The sequence below is a fragment of the Wolffia australiana genome, chromosome 8 (genome assembly GCF_029677425.1).
Source record: "Wolffia australiana isolate 7733 chromosome 8, ASM2967742v1".
In the NCBI taxonomy this organism is placed as follows: Eukaryota; Viridiplantae; Streptophyta; class Magnoliopsida; order Alismatales; family Araceae; genus Wolffia; species Wolffia australiana.
The window spans coordinates 4,726,163-4,744,725 of record NC_135842.1 but is presented as its reverse complement, the minus strand read 5'-3'; the positions used below and the strand labels follow the sequence as shown (position 1 = coordinate 4,744,725).

At 38.1% G+C, this 18,563-nt stretch overlaps 1 protein-coding gene across 1 annotated transcript; it reads right to left on the bottom strand.

Annotated features, from left to right (window-relative positions):
* Positions 1-13,243: 13,243 nt before the first annotated feature.
* On the bottom strand, positions 13,244-14,825 carry LOC144706487 (expansin-A8-like). Its single transcript, XM_078579464.1, has 2 exons — positions 14,603-14,825; positions 13,244-14,215 (listed from the first exon to the last, which is right to left on the bottom strand). Exons 1-2 carry the CDS (start codon positions 14,724-14,726, stop codon positions 13,599-13,601), a joined length of 741 nt encoding a protein of 246 aa, XP_078435590.1. The 5' UTR covers positions 14,727-14,825; the 3' UTR covers positions 13,244-13,598.
* Positions 14,826-18,563: the final 3,738 nt, after the last annotated feature.

The window sequence follows — 18,563 nt, the reverse complement described above, 5'->3', positions numbered from 1 at the left end:
TGGGCAGCCATAGGCGGGGTGGATTGCACTGGGCGTTGGTGCGGGCGGCCCTGGGCAGGCGGCCGGCACTAGCGTCTGGCGCGACCGGCCTTGGGCGGGCGGCCTGCACTGGGCGTAGGCGCGAATGGCCCTGGGCGGGGCAGCCAGCACTGGCGTCTAGCGCTGGCAGCCTTGGCAGGGGCGGCCTGCGTTGGGCGTTGGCGCGGGCAGCCCTAGGCGGGCGGCCAGCGTCGGGCGTCTAGCGTGGGCAGCCCTGGGCAGGAATGGCTTGCGCTGGAGAAATGGGTGGTGGCGAAGAGGTAGAAGGGAAGAGAGAGAGAAGGAAAGGGGAGGGTAGAGGAAAGGAGAGGGAGAGGATGGGAGAGAGAGAGAGAGGAGAGGAGAGGGGGGTAGCTGGCGGCAGCGACGATGGCGGCGACGACCTGATGGAGAAGGGGAGGCTAGGGCAAGTCCTCCAAGAAGAGTTAAAGAAACTCAATTCCTGAATTATGACTTGCCTAACTGTTTCTTGGAACATTGGCCTATACATATAGGCCTTGCAGGAAAAAGAGAATACAGTTAATAAAAATAAAGACGAGCGACGTGGTTTTGTGTCACGTCAGGGGCCAGTTCTTGATCTATCTTTGGCAATGTGTCAAGATGCGTGAAGGGGCGTGTATGGGTGGAGATGTGCCTGATGCTGGCGTGTTGACTTGGTCCGGTGATGATGGCTGTGTGTCCTTAGCAGTGGCGTCAACTTCGGACGACGGTGGTGGCACTTCCGGTGTCGATGTGTTGACGTTGTTGCCACCAAGATATACTTCCCAGGCCTTAAAAAGGGGCACCATGGCACTAAAATTGTATCTCCCAATCAAGAGACAAGGGAAAATGAGACCCTTCTTGCGGTGAGACAAGCATGGAAAGTGTTGTGACACCACCTTGACTACTCCAACTGCCCTGGATGGCACCTTTGAGAAGGCTAAAACTCCTTTGATTTATGCCAGCACAAAGGAAGGCGAGAGGAGATGCACACCAAAGCTAGAAGGTGGCAATTGCACCCCACCGCCTAAACAGGTTGATTCAGGTGAGTTTTTCAACTGCACAATGTAGATTTATAAGTGGTTTCCTCTATAAATATGTGTTCTTGATTCAAACTGAACTCAGAAATTGTTTTCTATCTTGTTTCCAAGATCAGGCTCTATCAGGCAATCCATCTAACATGTTCCGTGCATTCGGCATTTCACATAATTTCATTATTTTGTTTCTCAAATTTTACCTCATAAAAAGATATCAAAAATATTACACCAAAATAAGTCGTACTCTATTAACATAATCTGCAAATAAATCACCTAATATTTTAAATATTCACTCTGAATTAGTTGTATTAACCCTAACTGTCCTTTTTTATCTTCTTCTACTTAATTTCTCTATCTATATATATCTAGTTAATTAAACTAGTTCAAATGTCTCCATTCAATTGCTTAATTATCTTATAAAATAAATAATAGTCGATCTCTGACCTATCTCTCTTAATCCTAAACTCTTAGGATATATAAATGTTTCCCTCTTCCATTAATCTATATCTTAACATAGAAGCCTTTTTTTTCCTTTATCATAAGTATTTACCCCTTTCTTATTCTATGTACTTAATCTTACCTGTTATTAAAGTAAATATCAATATTCATTAACTGGTCACATCTTATTAAAATAAAATCTTATTCACTATCTAAATAAATGGTAATGTCCATCATTCCTATATCTACCTCCTTTACCTTATATTCAACTCACTAGTAATTAATTAAATAACCTTATCGTCTTCTATTAAGAATACTCTATTATTATCATATCTTTTTATATATTATATATATTTCTTCCAGTATCTATATTAATAGTATCCGTGATTATAATACCATGAACTCATTTCTTTCTCTGCCTCTTCTTCGTACTATTTACTATTCCTTAATAGTAAGTATTATCTTCATTTTCTCATCCATTAAATACATCCTCCCACCTATCAATTACTTATTTTCAAATAATTTCACTATCTTCACAATTATTATTACTTCTATTATTAAATTATAACTAATATCAATAACTACCAATGTTACCATACTAATTTATTCATCACCCAAACTTAACTATTATGTGAACTTCTAAAGGCCAGGCACTCCCATTATACACATCTCAGTGAGTTTCTATTTTAACAAATTTATTTTATTTAGGAAACTTAAAATTACAACGACACAAAAATTAACGTACGCAATTTGCCTCTATCAATATCCCAAGAACCTTATTTTTATTATATGTATTATTTGGTAAGATATAAAAGTGCAACTATTTTTTATCTTGTAAATTTTTTTCTTATATAAGCATTTTATTTGATTCCTTTGACTTTAATTAAGAAAACTCATTACCTAAAATCCATTAATTTCTTCAAATGTTACTTTATATTATTTTTTAGATTTTAGACTTTATTGACAACCTAATTATAGTGATTGCTTTTAGAAGATAGGGTATTACGTTTTGTACAAATAAAGGAAGTACACGGGTAGTGTACTTTTATTGATGAGATAAAGAATATAAATGGTATGTTCCTTACAAGCCTATTACACTTCTCTATCATATTTCAAATCATTCAATGGACTATATACTTTTTTGTGGTGTTTATAATCAAGTCCTTGAATATATCCAATGACTAAGTGAATTATAATGGATTATTAAATCATTATCACTAGTCTTCCAAAAATTACTCTAAACATTCATGCTAAAATGATACATGAGATGACAAAGAAATAAATCCAAAAATCATAATAATAAGTGGCTAATATGATAAGTGATGAAAGCAAATTACGTATGTAATTTTAGTGTCGTTGTAGTTTTAATTTATCCTAATCAAATAAATATGATAATTTATAGAAAACTCACTCAAATGTATACAAGAAGTGAAGTCGTCTCCATAGGAGCTGGCCTTTGTAGTTGGATTTAATAATTGAGTTAAAGTGATAGAGAATTCAGTATCATAATATTGGTAGTTAAAGAAATTAGTTATAGTTGAGTAATAGAAATAATAATAGTAAAGAGGATAGTGGGAAATCACAAGATGAGTAATAAGTAGCTGGAAGGTAGTATCTAATGGAGGATGAATTAAGATAACACTTTATAGTAAATAGTGTGAGAGATAACTAGAGAAAGATAATATCATATTAGATATTATTTATACCTTGTTATAGACACTAGAGAAAATAAAGAAGTATAATTTTTTAAGTAAGTTAATGGCACTATAGCCAAGGGTGATGTTATGGTAGGTACTGAAAAATAATAGAGGATTAATGAGAATGAGATAGAATAATCTAATACTAATAATAGGAGTTAGGAGGCTTGTTTATTTATTTAATCATGAGTTGTAGTTAGATCGCAGATTGATATAGTAATAACGAATATTAAGATTTATCCAGATAGTGCAGAATATTTTTATTTCTAGCAAGATGTAAGTATTTATTTTAATCAGAGGTAAGAAGAGAAAAGGAGAAGAGAATGACTAGAACTATGATAGATTGGGAGATAATATTTAATTAGGTATAGGGTAATGAGATAGAAAAATATTTCTATATGCCAATGGTTTATGATTAAGATAGATAGGGGGATAAGAAGGGATTATTTAATTTATAAGAATGTATTTAATTGTATATAAAGGGGAATGCGATTACGTACTTTGATTGTTTCATGGTTATAGTTATATAATAATAATAGAAATATAATATATATACTTATATTTAATAGGCATTTTAGACATTTTTTATGAGTCACAATTGGGATTAAAGTGGCTGAAATTTTAACTGCCCAAAAGATGTTTGTGAAAATGCCTCAAACAGGGCGATAATCTAAGATACAATGAAGTTGAACTCAGTAGCTGATTCTTGCTCAATACATGCAAATAAGTACGATAAACTGATTAAATCTACCATATGGAGATCAGCATCTTATCTGTATTGTGCTAATTCAGGCATGCAGAGATTGGAGGCATCATTCACTGGCCCTTAGTGTGGTCTGCATCTCTGCCTGCCTTCCTCTGTGATAGCACAAATCCAAAGAAATATGGAGCTCCACTAGTGCCACATGGAGCTTCCCAGTCCTTTAGAGAGCTGTCACCGCCCTTAGCCGACTAGGAACCTCAAGATGGGTCTCCCGCTGTCTTTCAATGTCTTCGTCATAAGATAAATGAATAAGGGGTTGCCACACCCCTTAAAAGGCTTATGAAGGACCTCTTATGATCGACGATGCAATGGGACAGCCTTGGGGTCCTCCTGGGTGGTCAGATCACCCATTTAATTACCACTACCGGCCGAAAACTGTTGCCTCACAACAATGTCGATGGCCAGGGGCAGAAATGGATGGAACTGTCCCTAGCCATCTAATCTCCTTCATATGGCTTCAACTAAATCGCAGTCATGGACCCCTTAAAGTTTGGTGAAGCTACGAGCCATGTCAGTGATCTGTTTTCAGCCTCCCAAGCTGCCCTATCAACAATCGGTCTCCTAATTCATCAATCTTGTGTCCTAGTTGCCTTCGTCAGCCAAAGTGCCAAGCAGAACCCTTGAAAAAAAAATAAAAACAAAAAAGAGTTAAATAAAGCACATATTGTCCGATCTTCCTTAACGATTAAAACAATACTTAAGATGTACCCCGTTATGACCTGGGCTTCTGGGTCGGGTTGACTCGAGCCCGGTCATTGCTCCTTTGTTATTATATTAAGATTGCGGCTCGTTAGGCCGTGATCAATCTTGTCGCTTGGCAGCCCGGTCTGGTGCGGAGATGAAAGTAATAATGGGATATGTTCCCATGTCGGAAAAATTTTAGGAAAATGGAAACTATAATCTGATAAGTATTAAATGTGCGAAATAAAATGCCATATATCCCCAAAAGTATGCGCAGGCTACCTCGACGCTGGGCATCCATGGGCTCCCTTTAATGTGCCTTCTTGGGCTCCCTCTATGGTTTCTTGGCACTATTTCTGGGTTATTGGTGCATGCCAGATGTGGGCTGGCTTGAGCACTCTACCCTTACCCACCAACAGCTATATTGTGCGCTGCTACTCCTAGCTAGTTGTCTTCACTTCTAACACCATGTTTTCTTCTTTGTATACATTTTTTCCTACTTTAGAAAATGTTTAATAAACAATAGAGAGAATTTCACCAAGTAAAATCAATAATTTTAAAACTCATGTTGCATGAAAATAATTGGATGTATAAATTATGCAAAATTTATATTAAAATATATTGCTTTACCAATTACCCATCTATGCATGAGATGAAAACTCTTATAAAGATGAAGGTAACATTCATCGAATGAGAATTCTTTTAAAAGTTATACAATTTCAAGTCTCATTTTTGGGTTCATCAATAAGTATGACTGATCCTGTGGGCCTTAGTGTCAAGGTACAGAAGATAGCCAGTGAGTTCTCTTTAGGGAGGGAAAGATTTCAGCGAATTGAACTATATAAATCCATCAATGGTATTATTGATAACTGTCAATGAGTTTAATTCCTGTCATGGTAGTCTAATAATTCCTCATATCTGAGATGCCAAAGAAATAGTATGGATAGACAGCCATCTTTTGACTATAAATTATGAATGCCTAATCACATTATTCAAGTTAGTCTTAGCTGTACTACATCAAAATCTCCACGCATATGACTAGATCATCAAGATGGGTTCATTGGTCTTGTATCTGGGATGACATTGACTCAACAGAGAAGACGAAAGCATACTAGAGATATTTAACAAATGGTTCTCCAATGATTTTTTCTATGCAGCATTTCCCACTAGAATGACATGTTAGGGTGTGATGGTTCACCTAATTCATAGAGAACTCTTGCACGGATGAAGGGTGATATGTATATAGTAAAAAATGACAATGGAGTTTTCTTGAGAGAGTTCATACCTTATTATGTATCTCCTAGACCATGTCCTAGCTAGTCAGATCACATATTGGAAAATTAACCTACAGAATGGGCTAAATTTTATTATTAATTTAGATGATGATAAACTTCATTACCAAGTTTAGTCAATAATTTTTTTTTGAAACATGAAAGTTATTAACTAGAAAAATATGTGGGCAAAGAGGGCCACGTGCATAAGATTTATGGAAGCAGGTAGATATACTCAAAGTTTCAAACAACTTTGATGAAAATCTCAAAAAGAGTAAAAATGTTTAGCCTAGAGTACTAGTGTCTCTTCCCTTTCTCCTAACCTCCTTCTCTCAAGTATTGCTGGATGGTGTGAAAATCAAATAAACATTCAAGTAGGCTTGAATACTTATAAGAGGAGGTCCATCCTTCCAGTAATGGCGTGGATAATTCTAGATTATAGACCTGTGAATAGCTTGACAATACTCTTACAGGGGTACAAAATGAATTTGGAATCATTGCCACATGATGTGATATGCTCATACCATGTTTTATAGCTTAAATGTGATTCAAATTCTATCATTTCTATTTTATTAATGAACTAAGATAATCAATTAATCCCCTCTAACCCAAACACCCTCATATAGTGGTCGACATTTTTTAGTCCAAGAATCTGATTGAGATCAAGCTTGATGATATCAGGGAAGCCAGATATGTGAAAGTCAAGTGGTTTTCACAGCTCATGAACTAGCAAGATGCTATCGTGAATCTAAGTTTCCATAACAAAACCACAAGTCTGTTGTGAGATAGGCCTATCAAAGAATATAGTTAATATATCTAATACATTAATATTGCATCAAATGATATTTGATGCAATGATGTATCATAAAGTACAAAGACTGATGGGCTGAAAGATTCCCAAACGAGTTGGATTTGACATTTTTGGATTTCCAAAAATCCAATGACAGTCAATTTCTATTCCAGAAAATACTTTTCAGTGGATACTTCTCTGATATATTGAAAGGTATGTCTAATAAATAAATCTGAGAGTCCATCAACCCTTAATGTCTAGTTCCTAGGACGGGAAGAGATCATGTCATTGCTCTCAAACCCAAAAGGGATGGGAGTGATGACTAGTGAGGAAATGGATAACAAATCATTATCTGTCGCAGTCTGTTGAGAGATTGTAAAGAACAAAATTACTCAATGTTTGCCTCTTATATCTGGCAGTGGTCCTCAGAAATACAAATTCTTCTCAAAGCAAAAATTTTGCCTGTCTACAAAGTAAATACATCTTAGATAAGTGACACCTAGTGAATTAAAAGTATAGTTTACCCTCCCGCCCAAAGCGAAATACTATAAGGTTTGAAAGTGTCACGATACCCAAAGGTATAAAAATAAATTAAAAAATCCAAAAAAAAAAGTTGAGGACGACAAAGCTTCATCGACTTTTTCTTTTTTCTTGGTATCCTTTTTCAGCCCTATTTCCAAGTAATTTGCTTGGGGGGCATTCACACAAACTTGGTTTGGGCACATCATCACCTTGGGACGGATACCCCCAAACAGCATTAAGGATTAGCCTAAGCTGTCTACAAAAAATAAATGTGTCTCCCATTTCTCCTACCTCATTTTTTAGGGTGAAAAATCCTAGCTAATTAAAATAAAAATATAATATAAATACAGAACCTTATTCACCCCCCCCCAGGTTATTCCTCGGCCACCTAAACTAACACATTCATAACATTTTCGAAAAACCAATTTTGGTCACTATACTTACATACATGCATACAAGGAGTGATACCAGTTGTACACCATACGCCATAATTCATGATTGATGGTGTTTTTGATAAATTTGTTGAGTTAAATTATTGGTACTCAACAAAGAAGATACACTAGTATCTAAATCACGAAGGTGATAGTTTATGGGCAATAGCTGAATCAAATTCTATACATGGTGAAATTTGTTGACATTGGGAATTCCAAGTATACTTGCCGTTGTATAGTATAGACTTTGGAGTCGCCAAAAGTGTGATAGTCATGTCATTAATTATGAAATATAAACTCATGATTATCATGCATGCCTGTGAAGATCTTACTCATTAACAACAATTTTATTTCTACGGACTGCAAAAGATTTGAAGATTAAGAATGAATAAAGTTTATTAAAGTGCATGGTGTTTTGATGAGTGTTCAGAGTCAAATATGCCAAGTAGGTCTACATCAGACGAGACTCTCTTATTCGTTTCAGGAATTCCATATGTCACTACCACCGACCTCATATGGTTCAAGATATCCAATCCACATATACATTAGATGAATACTTTCATGTATATAAACAGAACTGAGGTTTGACTATCGATTGAAATTCATTTACTTATCACTCAATGTTTTATGATGTTTATAATTAACTTATGTATTCTTTAAAATATATGTCTATAAGAAATCAGTTCGCTAGTGAAACATAATGGCCAACATGGATTTATGTTCCTATCTTAGAAATTTGATTTAATTAATTCATCATTTCAAAATATTTTTATATTTTGAAGAAGAGAATTTCATATATTTATAACAGTGTCTAAATATTTTTTGCGTTAAATTTATGGAGAAAATAAATTAATCTGTTCTACCTTTTACGTCTTAATAAGATAATAGAAAATTTTTTAGTATATGAATTCGAAATTAACCATTTATTATATCCTCATATGAAATTTATTTTTGAAAAGTACACACTTTCCCCTTTCAATGTAGAGCCCGTACACGAAGGCATACCCTAATTTTAATAACTCATTCTCGGTATCATAGAAAAAACAATTCACTATAAAGAGCAGACATCATATCTGGCAGCCTGCAGAACTTTACAGGATTTTTCATAGAAATTTTTAAGGGCCATTTTTATATTTAACATTATCCTTAATGGATAACATTTTAAAGAATCTCTTCGTGTAAGTTTGAAGATTTTTCAAGGAGAACAATATTTTCCTAGAATTTTCACTGTCAGCAACCTTGGTGTCATTATCATCCTTTGGAGTTTTTGAAATTTTTTTTGAATATCTATCAAAGAAATGGTTATTCAGGAAACTAATTAAAATCCATACGCTCTAGAATCTTTACATCTGGTGGAGGGTTGAAAATTTTCAAATGAGATAAATTGTGTGTCAAGATTTGAATTTTCACCAAACATGTTCTTAAGAACATCCTTTTAAAATATGAGTTATCAAAAATTTTTTGAAGTTTTATTTAAAATACGAGTTATTGCCAATAGTCATAAAAGAAAAGCTAATTTATGTGACACCCTATAAGAGACTTCCTTAAATAATCATCATGAAATCAACTCATGCTTAGTCTTCATGTTTTCCTGATTCCTTTGATTGTTCATCCATAAGTTTTGATGGATTGTTTTAAGGTAAAGTGAAAAGAGGTGTCAGAAACATCCAGAAACTCTCCTGCTAGTTTTCAAACGAAGGATATTGATTTACACGTCTTCAGTGGGTTGTGAATTTTATCTTGGTTAAATATTAAGTGCACATCCACATATAATAGGAGATAGATGTACGAAGAAGGGAATAATAAAATCAGGAGATATGCAAAAGCAAGGGGTTCAAATACTTTATTGAGCCATTCTGCTACGCTTGATTGAATATTGAAAGTATTTCCCATTCAAATTCATTCAAAGATTACATCTTATTGACAATACTTTAAAATATATTTTTTAGAAAATATTTCACAGCTATGAGTGTTTATATTAAATAAATATATAGATATTAAGTGGGTCCTTTTAGACTTCGGGGTTCAACTACACAAACGCCTTGAGGGTTGAAGAATAGAAGGTCTTGGAGACCAAGTTGAAGAATGTTAAGCATCATCGCTTCATGGATGACAATAAGACAGGAGAACAACAAAACTTCACCAACATTTTTTTTCCTTTTTTATCCTTTGTAACCATATTTCTAGAGTTTTGGCTTGAGTGCATTCACACAAACAAGGTTAGGGCTCATTATCACCGGGGACTTGATTCCGTGGAACAGCATTGAGGAATTTTCTAAGCTGTACCGCAAAAAGGATTCTACCCTGTACACTATTTAATTACTGGGATAAGTATACCATATGTTCTATATATAACTATATTATAGGTAGGAAATATTTTAGGAACCTAATTAAACGAACAGATTTCAGTCGGGGCACAATAATATGCATTAATAATTATTATTTGCATGACATTTATTTCATACTATGTCTTTAATTGGTTGAACTAATTCATGGTCTTACTTATTTCTTATATAATTCTAATTTCAATGCATTCTCGAAATGTTATTCATTTAAATTACATTAAATATAACCTTCAAATAATTATATAAATTAAACCAAATAGAAATATTGTACTATCATTTTTCCTAACCAGTTTTGATCTTTCCAAACAAAGCTTTCATTGAAAAATATGATTGCAAATAAAATACTCTATTTATCACTAATATAAAAAAAATTTAATTTTTTTAAAGACGAATTATATTTTTTGGATTAAGCCTAGCTCAAAATTTTGGATTAATTGTATTTATCTTGATTTAATCCATCATTAACCTTAAATGTATGATATATTTTATGAGTATTCTAAGTTTCTAAGTTTACATAAATGGAAATACTTTCCAATTTTATATAACCCGTGTTAACATTAAGGAAGATTGATTAATTATATTATATATCTAGACATTCACAGTAGTAGTCCTTTTTAATTGTTTCTAACTCGATTTTTTAGTTATTGTTTGTTGGAAATTGATAGGGATTAGACTAAATTCTTTATCTCATGGATTCTATTAATTGAATCCTGAAAATACTTTTATTTGCTTACACAATCTTCCTGTACAGTCACCAACAATAGATATCCATTTTGAACTCTATGAAATCCATCAATGATTTTCTTGTTCTCGGTTTTGTTTGAAATCACCTCATTCCAATATTAGATCATTTGTTAATTTTTAATAAAACATTAAAAGATCAAACTAAAATTTTCCTTATATTTTTTTAAATAGTAGAGATGACATAACATTATCCTGAAATGTTTTTTTGAGACAGAATACACAGAGTGCACTTACATTTTTTCTCTTCTCATCATGGTATGTTGTCTTTCATACATATAAATGATTATGTCCTCAGCACTCTATCTCAAACTAAGCATAGTTACGTCCGTATAACTAAAACGCCTAGTAACTTTACCATAAGATTTTTTGATATATGAATTCATTATTTATCTCTTTATAATTATTTAATTGTTGCATACGGGCAATTAACAGGCCGAAAATTTTAGATCTATCTGAAGATAACAATATAGTAACTAATATATGATTAGTAGAATAAATTCCAAAAGGTAACGTAAAGGCAGTGAAACGTAGGGTTTTTTTTTACAAACACATTCCAATGAAATATTTTGAATACAGAATATCTTGAAATTTGAATCTCTGCATTAGGTTACAAAATATTTCCAGTCAAGCATAGACGATGACAATAAAAAGTATTAATCATATTGGCCATTTTCTTGATGTTCGAATGAACGTAAGAGTAACTAAAATTAGAATACCGATCAAGTACATAATCTCACATTTATTACAATTGATGATTGAAGATATTTGTTCGAAACATCAAATATATAGGTCTCAGTTTGTATGAAACTGGGATCTATCAGTGACAAAATTCTAAAAACTATGATTAATGGGGGGGCTGGATTCTTCGCTCCTATCTTTAGTGGGAAATCAACAGTCCAGATTCTGGAAATAAATAATTATTTTCCCTCACATGATCTAGTTTCCCAACCCCTCACCCATGCGCAGGCCCTAGATTAATTTAGCCATTGCATCTTTCAGAATGATAGAGCTTTTTTTTAACATAAAGTCAAATCTCGGAACCTGGACTCCGTTATTGAATAGCATGATACCTTTGCGAGTAAATAAATGTATGAATGCTGATTGGATTGACATTTTCTATCATAGATTTAAGGACTGATTAAAATAGAGAGAGGCTGAGTTCAGCAAACAAGTTATATATCGAAATTTTCAAATGAAGCGGCGTGAAACGTAGACTTTTTGAATTTTTTTTCTCAACTTTAGATTATTGTTCAATTACACTCTGGTTTCGTCACCCACATAATAATATATTGAAATGCTGCCAAGATTGAAAACTATGGCCATCAACGTATCATTAGATGTAGCTATATCGTCATCGTAAAATCAACTCAAGTTTTTTCAGCTTATAGTGATTTTTATATTTCTTATTGTTGTCTATGATTTGCGTGTTAGCAATCGTTTGTTTAACCAAAAGTAGTGATTTAATCTTGAATACCCTTAAGGTCTCGTTCGAAATAATATTTCAGGGCTATACATCACTGACAATTTTTTTTTTTACATGTGAGGACACTCTAGTTTACTATGGCATCATCTCCTGATTTTTTCTTCTCGAAGACTCTTTTTATTTTTTTAAGGAAATCGCTATTTGTATATTCAAATATAAAATACTCGGATTCTTATATCTGGCCCTGGAGTGATCCCCATCACTAATTAACTATTGGCCAGAGCATCCAAGAACCAAGGTGTAGATCTACCCCAGCATGTGATTGACATCTGAGAAAATGTTAAGTGGGTCCCTAAAATGTGCCTTCCACGTACATTCAAGGGCCAGATATTCTAGGTCAATAGGATATAGAAAGAGATCGTCTGAAACAGACATGGAGATAGAAAGAGAAAGAGAGATTGGTCGTAGAGAGATTGGACACAGAGAGAGAGAGCTTGGGGACAGAGAGGGAGAGCTTGGAGAGAGAGAGAGACAGTGGGATACAGCGAAGGTTGGGGACAAAGAGATGGATAGGAGAGAGAGAGGGAGACAGGGAGACAGAGAGAAACAAAGAGAGAAAGAGAGACGTTGGGGATAGAGATATAGATAGGAGAGAGAGAGAGAGGGAGACAGAGAAACAATGAGAGAGAGAGAGAGATGTTGGGAAGAGAGAGAAGGAATTGGAGGGAGAAAAGGAGACATGTCGGGGAGATAGAGAGAGACAGGTTGGGAGGAGAGAGAGATTGGGGAGAGAGACAGGTTGGGGAAAGAAAAAGATTGGAGAGAGAGAGAAAGAGAGAGACAGCTTGGCGAGAGAGAGAGAGAGAGAAAGAGAGAGACAACTTGGGGAGAGAGAGAGAGAGAGAAAGAGAGAGACAACTTGGGGAGAGAGAGAGAGAGAGAGAAAGATAGAGAGCATGGGGAGAGAGAGAGAGAGAGACAGTGGAGAGAGAGAGAGAGAGAAAGAGAAAGAGAGAGAGAGAGGAGAGAGAGGAAGAAGACAGGGCCAGGGTGGTCCTGGAGAGACACATGGAAGCAAGGGTATTCAAGAAGCGATACAATTATATAATACTTGGAGGGAGAACAGCTCACATGGGTACACAGCCGAAGACAACCCCACCCCGATCTGGCAAGGCCAACCAGAACCGGAGAAAGGAAAACAGGGGAGAAAATCCACCAGACCCCCGAACCCCACCATCTCCTCTTCACCTGCATCTTCATCTCTCTTTCATCTTCTCCTACTACGGAAGACCACCCCATCGGCTCCAGCCCCGCCAATGGCGGCAAGGCGAGCGGAGGGCACCCACTCTACTCAGTAATACAAAGCCAGTATAACAACTAAGAAAAAAAAAAAGGGTAACCGGGCGGGCGCGAGACGAGGCGCCGCGGCCCGAGTCGGCTAGAACTGGTTGCCCTCGAAGGTCTGGCCGAAGGACCAGCCGCGGGGGGCCACGTCGTAGCTGACGACCGTCCTTCCGTCGCTGGTGGTGACCTTGAAGGAGAGGCTCTGGCTACCGAGGTTGGAGTTGCTTTGCCAGTTCTGGCCCCAGTTGCGAGAGAGGGCCTGCCAGTCGGAGGTGGGAGTCTTCAAGGCAACGGCGACGACGTCGCCAGCGCCTCCGACGTTGGTGACGAGAACGAGGTTGAAGAAGCTGTGGCCGTTGACGGTGAAGCGGATTCCGCCGGACTTCACGCAGGGGACGCGCTGGTAGGCGACGGGGACGATGCCGGCGCGGTACTGGGCGATTTTGAGGAAGGCGGGCTGGGCTAAGTCGAAGTGCTCGCGCGGGGGGTTGCACCAGCCGCCGTTGTCGCTGGGGATGGAAGGGTTGGGCGGGCAGAAGTTGGTGGCCGTGACGGTGATCGTGCCGGGCAAGCACCATCTGGGCTCGCCTGCGCACTTGATCGTGTAGCAGGACCCGCAGCTCAGCCCGTTGTTGAACAGCGCCGTGCTTAGCGCCGCCGTGTTCGTGCCGTAGCCCTGGCTGTATAGGTTTCCGTATCCGCATGCCCCGCCTGCACCATTATCCCAATTTCTCTTCAGTCTTCTTCCTTCGTCTCTATCTCTCTCTTTACCACTCTCTCTTTTCTACCCTTTACAACTCCCCACGTCTCTCTATATAGAATTCTCTCGATCTTTTCAACTCTCTACGATTATCTCTCTTTTTACGGGTCTCTACGTCTCTATATCTCTCTTGACAAGTCTCTACAACTCTCTAGGCTCGCGGTATTCTGCAGTCGTTTTCTTCCCATCTATCTCTATCTCTCTCGTTCGCTCGCTTTGTGTACTGAATGTCGATCTCGCTCATCTTTCCATCTCTCTCTTTCCATTCACCGACCTCTCTATCTCTCTCACATCTGCATCTCGCTATCTATCTCTCTAAAGAGAGGGGAAAGACGTACCCATTGTGCCGGAGGCGTCGCCGCCGCCGTAGAAGGTGGCGTGGGCGTTCTGCCAGCCCCCTTGGGCGGCGCTCGGCCGGAGAACCGCCGCGAAGAGGAGAACACCGAGTACAAAGGCTGCCATTGTTGGATTTCTAGAGAGAGAATCTCGCTTGTTTCTGCCTTGTTCTATCCTAAGTTAGAGAGAGATGTGGAGCTGTAGAGAGAAGTTGGTGGTGATGAGTTGTGGAGGGGAGCTCGGTGGGTTTTATAAAGGGGAAGGGAGGGGGGGGGGGGCTTGGCGATGGGACCTACGTAAATATTTAAGCAATATTCTATAATTGGGAGCACATGCGATTGTCTTGGTAGGCTGGGCCTACCGGGAACATGGGCAGGCCTGTTGTGGATGTGGACCGCCGCCGGAGACCGACGGCGCACCGCCGGGGGCGCCATGTGCCAACTGTCCGCTGATGTGGACTCCTTTGATGGCGACGCGTGGCACTGAACTTGGTGTGATTAAGGACTAATCGTAGTTAAGAGTGGCAGATTAGTGAGGATCTGTGATTGATTTTGGGGGAATGATGGGTTTCTTGAGGTGGGTGGATTGGTTATGAGTTTCCTGCAATTTTTTTCTTTTTGGTCTGGGTGTTGTGGAGTGATCTGGTTGGAGCCGAGTTAGGGATAATAAGTTGTGGTTAACGTTGGTTAAATACAGGCAGATGATGAGGAAATGGGTTTCATGTGGTGGGTGGCTTGATTATGATTTCCCTGCAGTTTTTTTATTCTGCTGGGTGTTGTGGAGTGATCTGGTTTGAGGAGAGTTAGGGAGAATATGTTGTGGTTAATGTTAATTAAGTAAAGACAGATGATGAAGAAATGGGTTTCAGGAGGTGGGTGGCTTGATTATGAATTCCCTGCGTTTGTTTCTCCTTCTGGGTGTTGTGGAGTGATCTGGTTTGAGCAGAATTAGGGAGAATCTATTGTGGTTAATGTTAGTTAAATACAGGTAGATCATGAGGGAACGGGTTTGTTGAGGTGGGTGGCTTGTTTATAATTGCCCATATTCTTTTCATCTTTTGGGTGTTGCGTATAAATCTGGTTTCAGCAGAGTTAGGGACAATCAGTTGTGGTTAATGTTAGTTAAATACTGGTAGATGATGAGTAAATGGATTTCTTGAGGTGGGTGGCTTGATTATGAATTGCCCGCATTTTTTTTCTTCCTCTTTGTGTTTTGTGGAGATCTGATTTGTGCAGAGTTAGGGTAATTTGTTTTGGTTATTGTTGCTTGAATGCATATAGATGATGAGGGAATGGGTTTGTTCAGGTGGGTGGCTTGATTATGAATTGCTTGCCTTCTTTTCTTTTGATATTCCGGAAGGTTCGTGTAGAGATCTGTTTTGCCAAATTAAGGGATAATCTTTAGCGATTAATGTTAATTAGCTATACGTAGATGATAATCTTATGGGTTTCTTGAGATGGCTGACTTGATTTGTTTCTGGTTGCCCAAATGGGTAGCGTAGAAATCTCGTGTGGGCAAATTTAGGTATAATCTTTCGTTAGAGGTAGATGATATGCCTTGAGAGAACTGGCTTGATTACGAATTGGCTGCCTTTTTTTTTCTCTTTTGGTTGCCGGAAAGGTTCATCTAATGATATGGTTAGATAAAATTAGGGTTAATCTTTTATGTGAATTATGGGTAAAATATGAACAAAGGGCTGTAGTGATTATGAAGGCAATTGACCCTGGTTTATGCAAAGTTTTGCCCAATCTCCTCTGATTAATGCTAATTAATTTTTGGGACTGTGGCGTAGTGATTTTAAGAAGGCAGTTAATCAATGAGGCCACATCTTGTCTGCGTTATTTTTTTCAACTTGCAAAAAAACTATGGATAAACTGCTTTGTACTTAATTAAGAAAAATTATCCATGATTTAAGCAAATTACCAAGGCGGTTCAAGTGTGATGAAGCCTGACCGTCGGGCATTAACACTAATTACACGGAGCTAATAAACAAAAGTATGTGGCGATGAAGAATGGTCATTAAGAAGATAATTATTAACTGATACCACACGCAGTGAGTTGCTTTCGTAGTAATTAGTCCTAACCGTAATCATTAATGCTAATGACAGCCATAAGATTAGAAAATGCCTTGGGCGGTGGCGTAGGGACATTAATAAGCCAATGCACTGCTGATTTCCCCAACTTGTGTGCTTTTTTTCTTCCGGTTGCAGGCGCGTCTCTCTCATGCTCCTGTTCCTTATTAGCTTATATGTGCTCTCTCTCTCTCTCTCTCTCTCTCTCTCTCTCTCTCTCTCTCTCTCTCTCTCTCTCTCTCTCTCTCTCTCTCTCTCTCTCTCTCTCTCTCTCTCTCTCTCTCTCTCTCTCTCTCTCTCTCTCTCTCTCTCTCTCTCTCTCTCTCTCTCTCTCTCTCTCTCTCCCTCTCTCTCTCTGTCTCTCTCTCTCACTCTCACTCTCTCTCTCTCTCTCTCACTCTCTCTCTCTCCCTTTCTCTCTCTACAAAAACTAAGCTCCATGTCCAAATCAGTGAGCAAATATTCCAGCCCGCATGTTACTCTACCCTGTAGAGAGATCCAAAGGGATTCTCTCCATCGTGGCAAAAAGAGAGAGAAAGAGACGTAAGCATAGAGAGAGAAAGATATGGGTAGAGAGAGAAAGTGACGGTTGAAGATCCTAAGGGAGGAGAACAGAAACCCTGATGGTACGGCTAGGCTTGGTGCATTGCATGAGACACAGTTGATAATTTCCAGTCCGATAGTATTATCAAATCCATCTACTTGTGGACAAATACCTCGATACCTTCGATATTTCTCCCATAAATAATCGGAATCCAAATTCAGTGAATGCCAATGGTCAAGAAGTAGCCCCTAGAAATGATTTCAAGTAGTCGGTATTATAGATAAATAGATAATCTACAGTCTAGGAAAGAAAATTCGACGAGGAGAGATAGAGAGAGATATAGATGAATTAATCGTCACGAGAAATACAGAGTCGAGGATAGAGAGAGAGATGGATACGTGGGAGGAGAAATGGACACGAGAAATAGAGGGTCGAAGTGAGAGAGACGTGGAAAAATCAGAGAATGTAGAGAGGGAAGCAGGGTCTCGGTTTGGACTTTGGACAGAGAAAGTGATATTGATAAGGAGACATAGAGAGAGAGATGGAAACACATGGGTGGACAAAGTGGTCACGAGAGTGAGAAGGCTGATGTAAGAGAGAGATGGAGAGAGAACGAAGGGTGACGGAAAACGATAAGATAGTGACAAAAGGACGGTCTTGGTCTGGAGAGAGAGAGTGGACAAATGATCACGAGAGGTAGAGGGTAGAAGTGAGATAGAAAAAGAGCTATAGAGAGAGAGAGAGAGAGAAATGGATGAATATGCTGTCACGAGAGCTCGAAGGTGGAAGTGACAATGACACATAGAGAGATAAATAGGGAGGAAGAGAGATGGATGGATGAATGGTCACGAGAGATAAGAGGATAGTAATGAGAGAGAGAGAGATAAATAGGGAAGAAGATATGGATGCGTAAATGGTCATGAGAGATAAGAGGGTAGTAGCGAGAGAGAGAGATAAAGATAGAGAGGGAGAGAGTGATATGAGGGTAGTGGCGAGAGAGACAGACATGGAGAAGGAGAGAGAGATATGGATGGATAAATGGTCATAAGAGAGAAAAGGGTAGCAGTGAGACAAAGATTGAGAGGGAGAGAGAGATATGGATGGATAAATGGTCATAAGAGATAAGGGGATAGCAGTGAGAGAGAGAGGCAGAGATACAGAGGGAGAGAGATATGAATGGATAAGTGGTCATAAAAGATGAGGAGATAGTAGTGAGAGAGAGAGGCAGAGATAGAGAGGGAGAGAGAGATATGAATGGATAAATGGTCATAAGAGATAAGAGGATAGTAGTGAGAGAGAGAGAGAGGTAGAGATAGAGAGGAAAAGAGAGATATGGGTGGATAAATG

Excerpts from the sequence above, each read along its gene's own strand:
- LOC144706487 (XM_078579464.1), bottom strand. The coding sequence starts at position 14,726 with ATGGCAGCCTTTGTACTCGGTGTTCTCCTCTTCGCGGCGGTTCTCCGG. Across the intron at positions 14,216-14,602 it reads CGACGCCTCCGGCACAATGG|GCGGGGCATGCGGATACGGA; the intron begins GTACGTCTTTCC and ends ATAATGGTGCAG.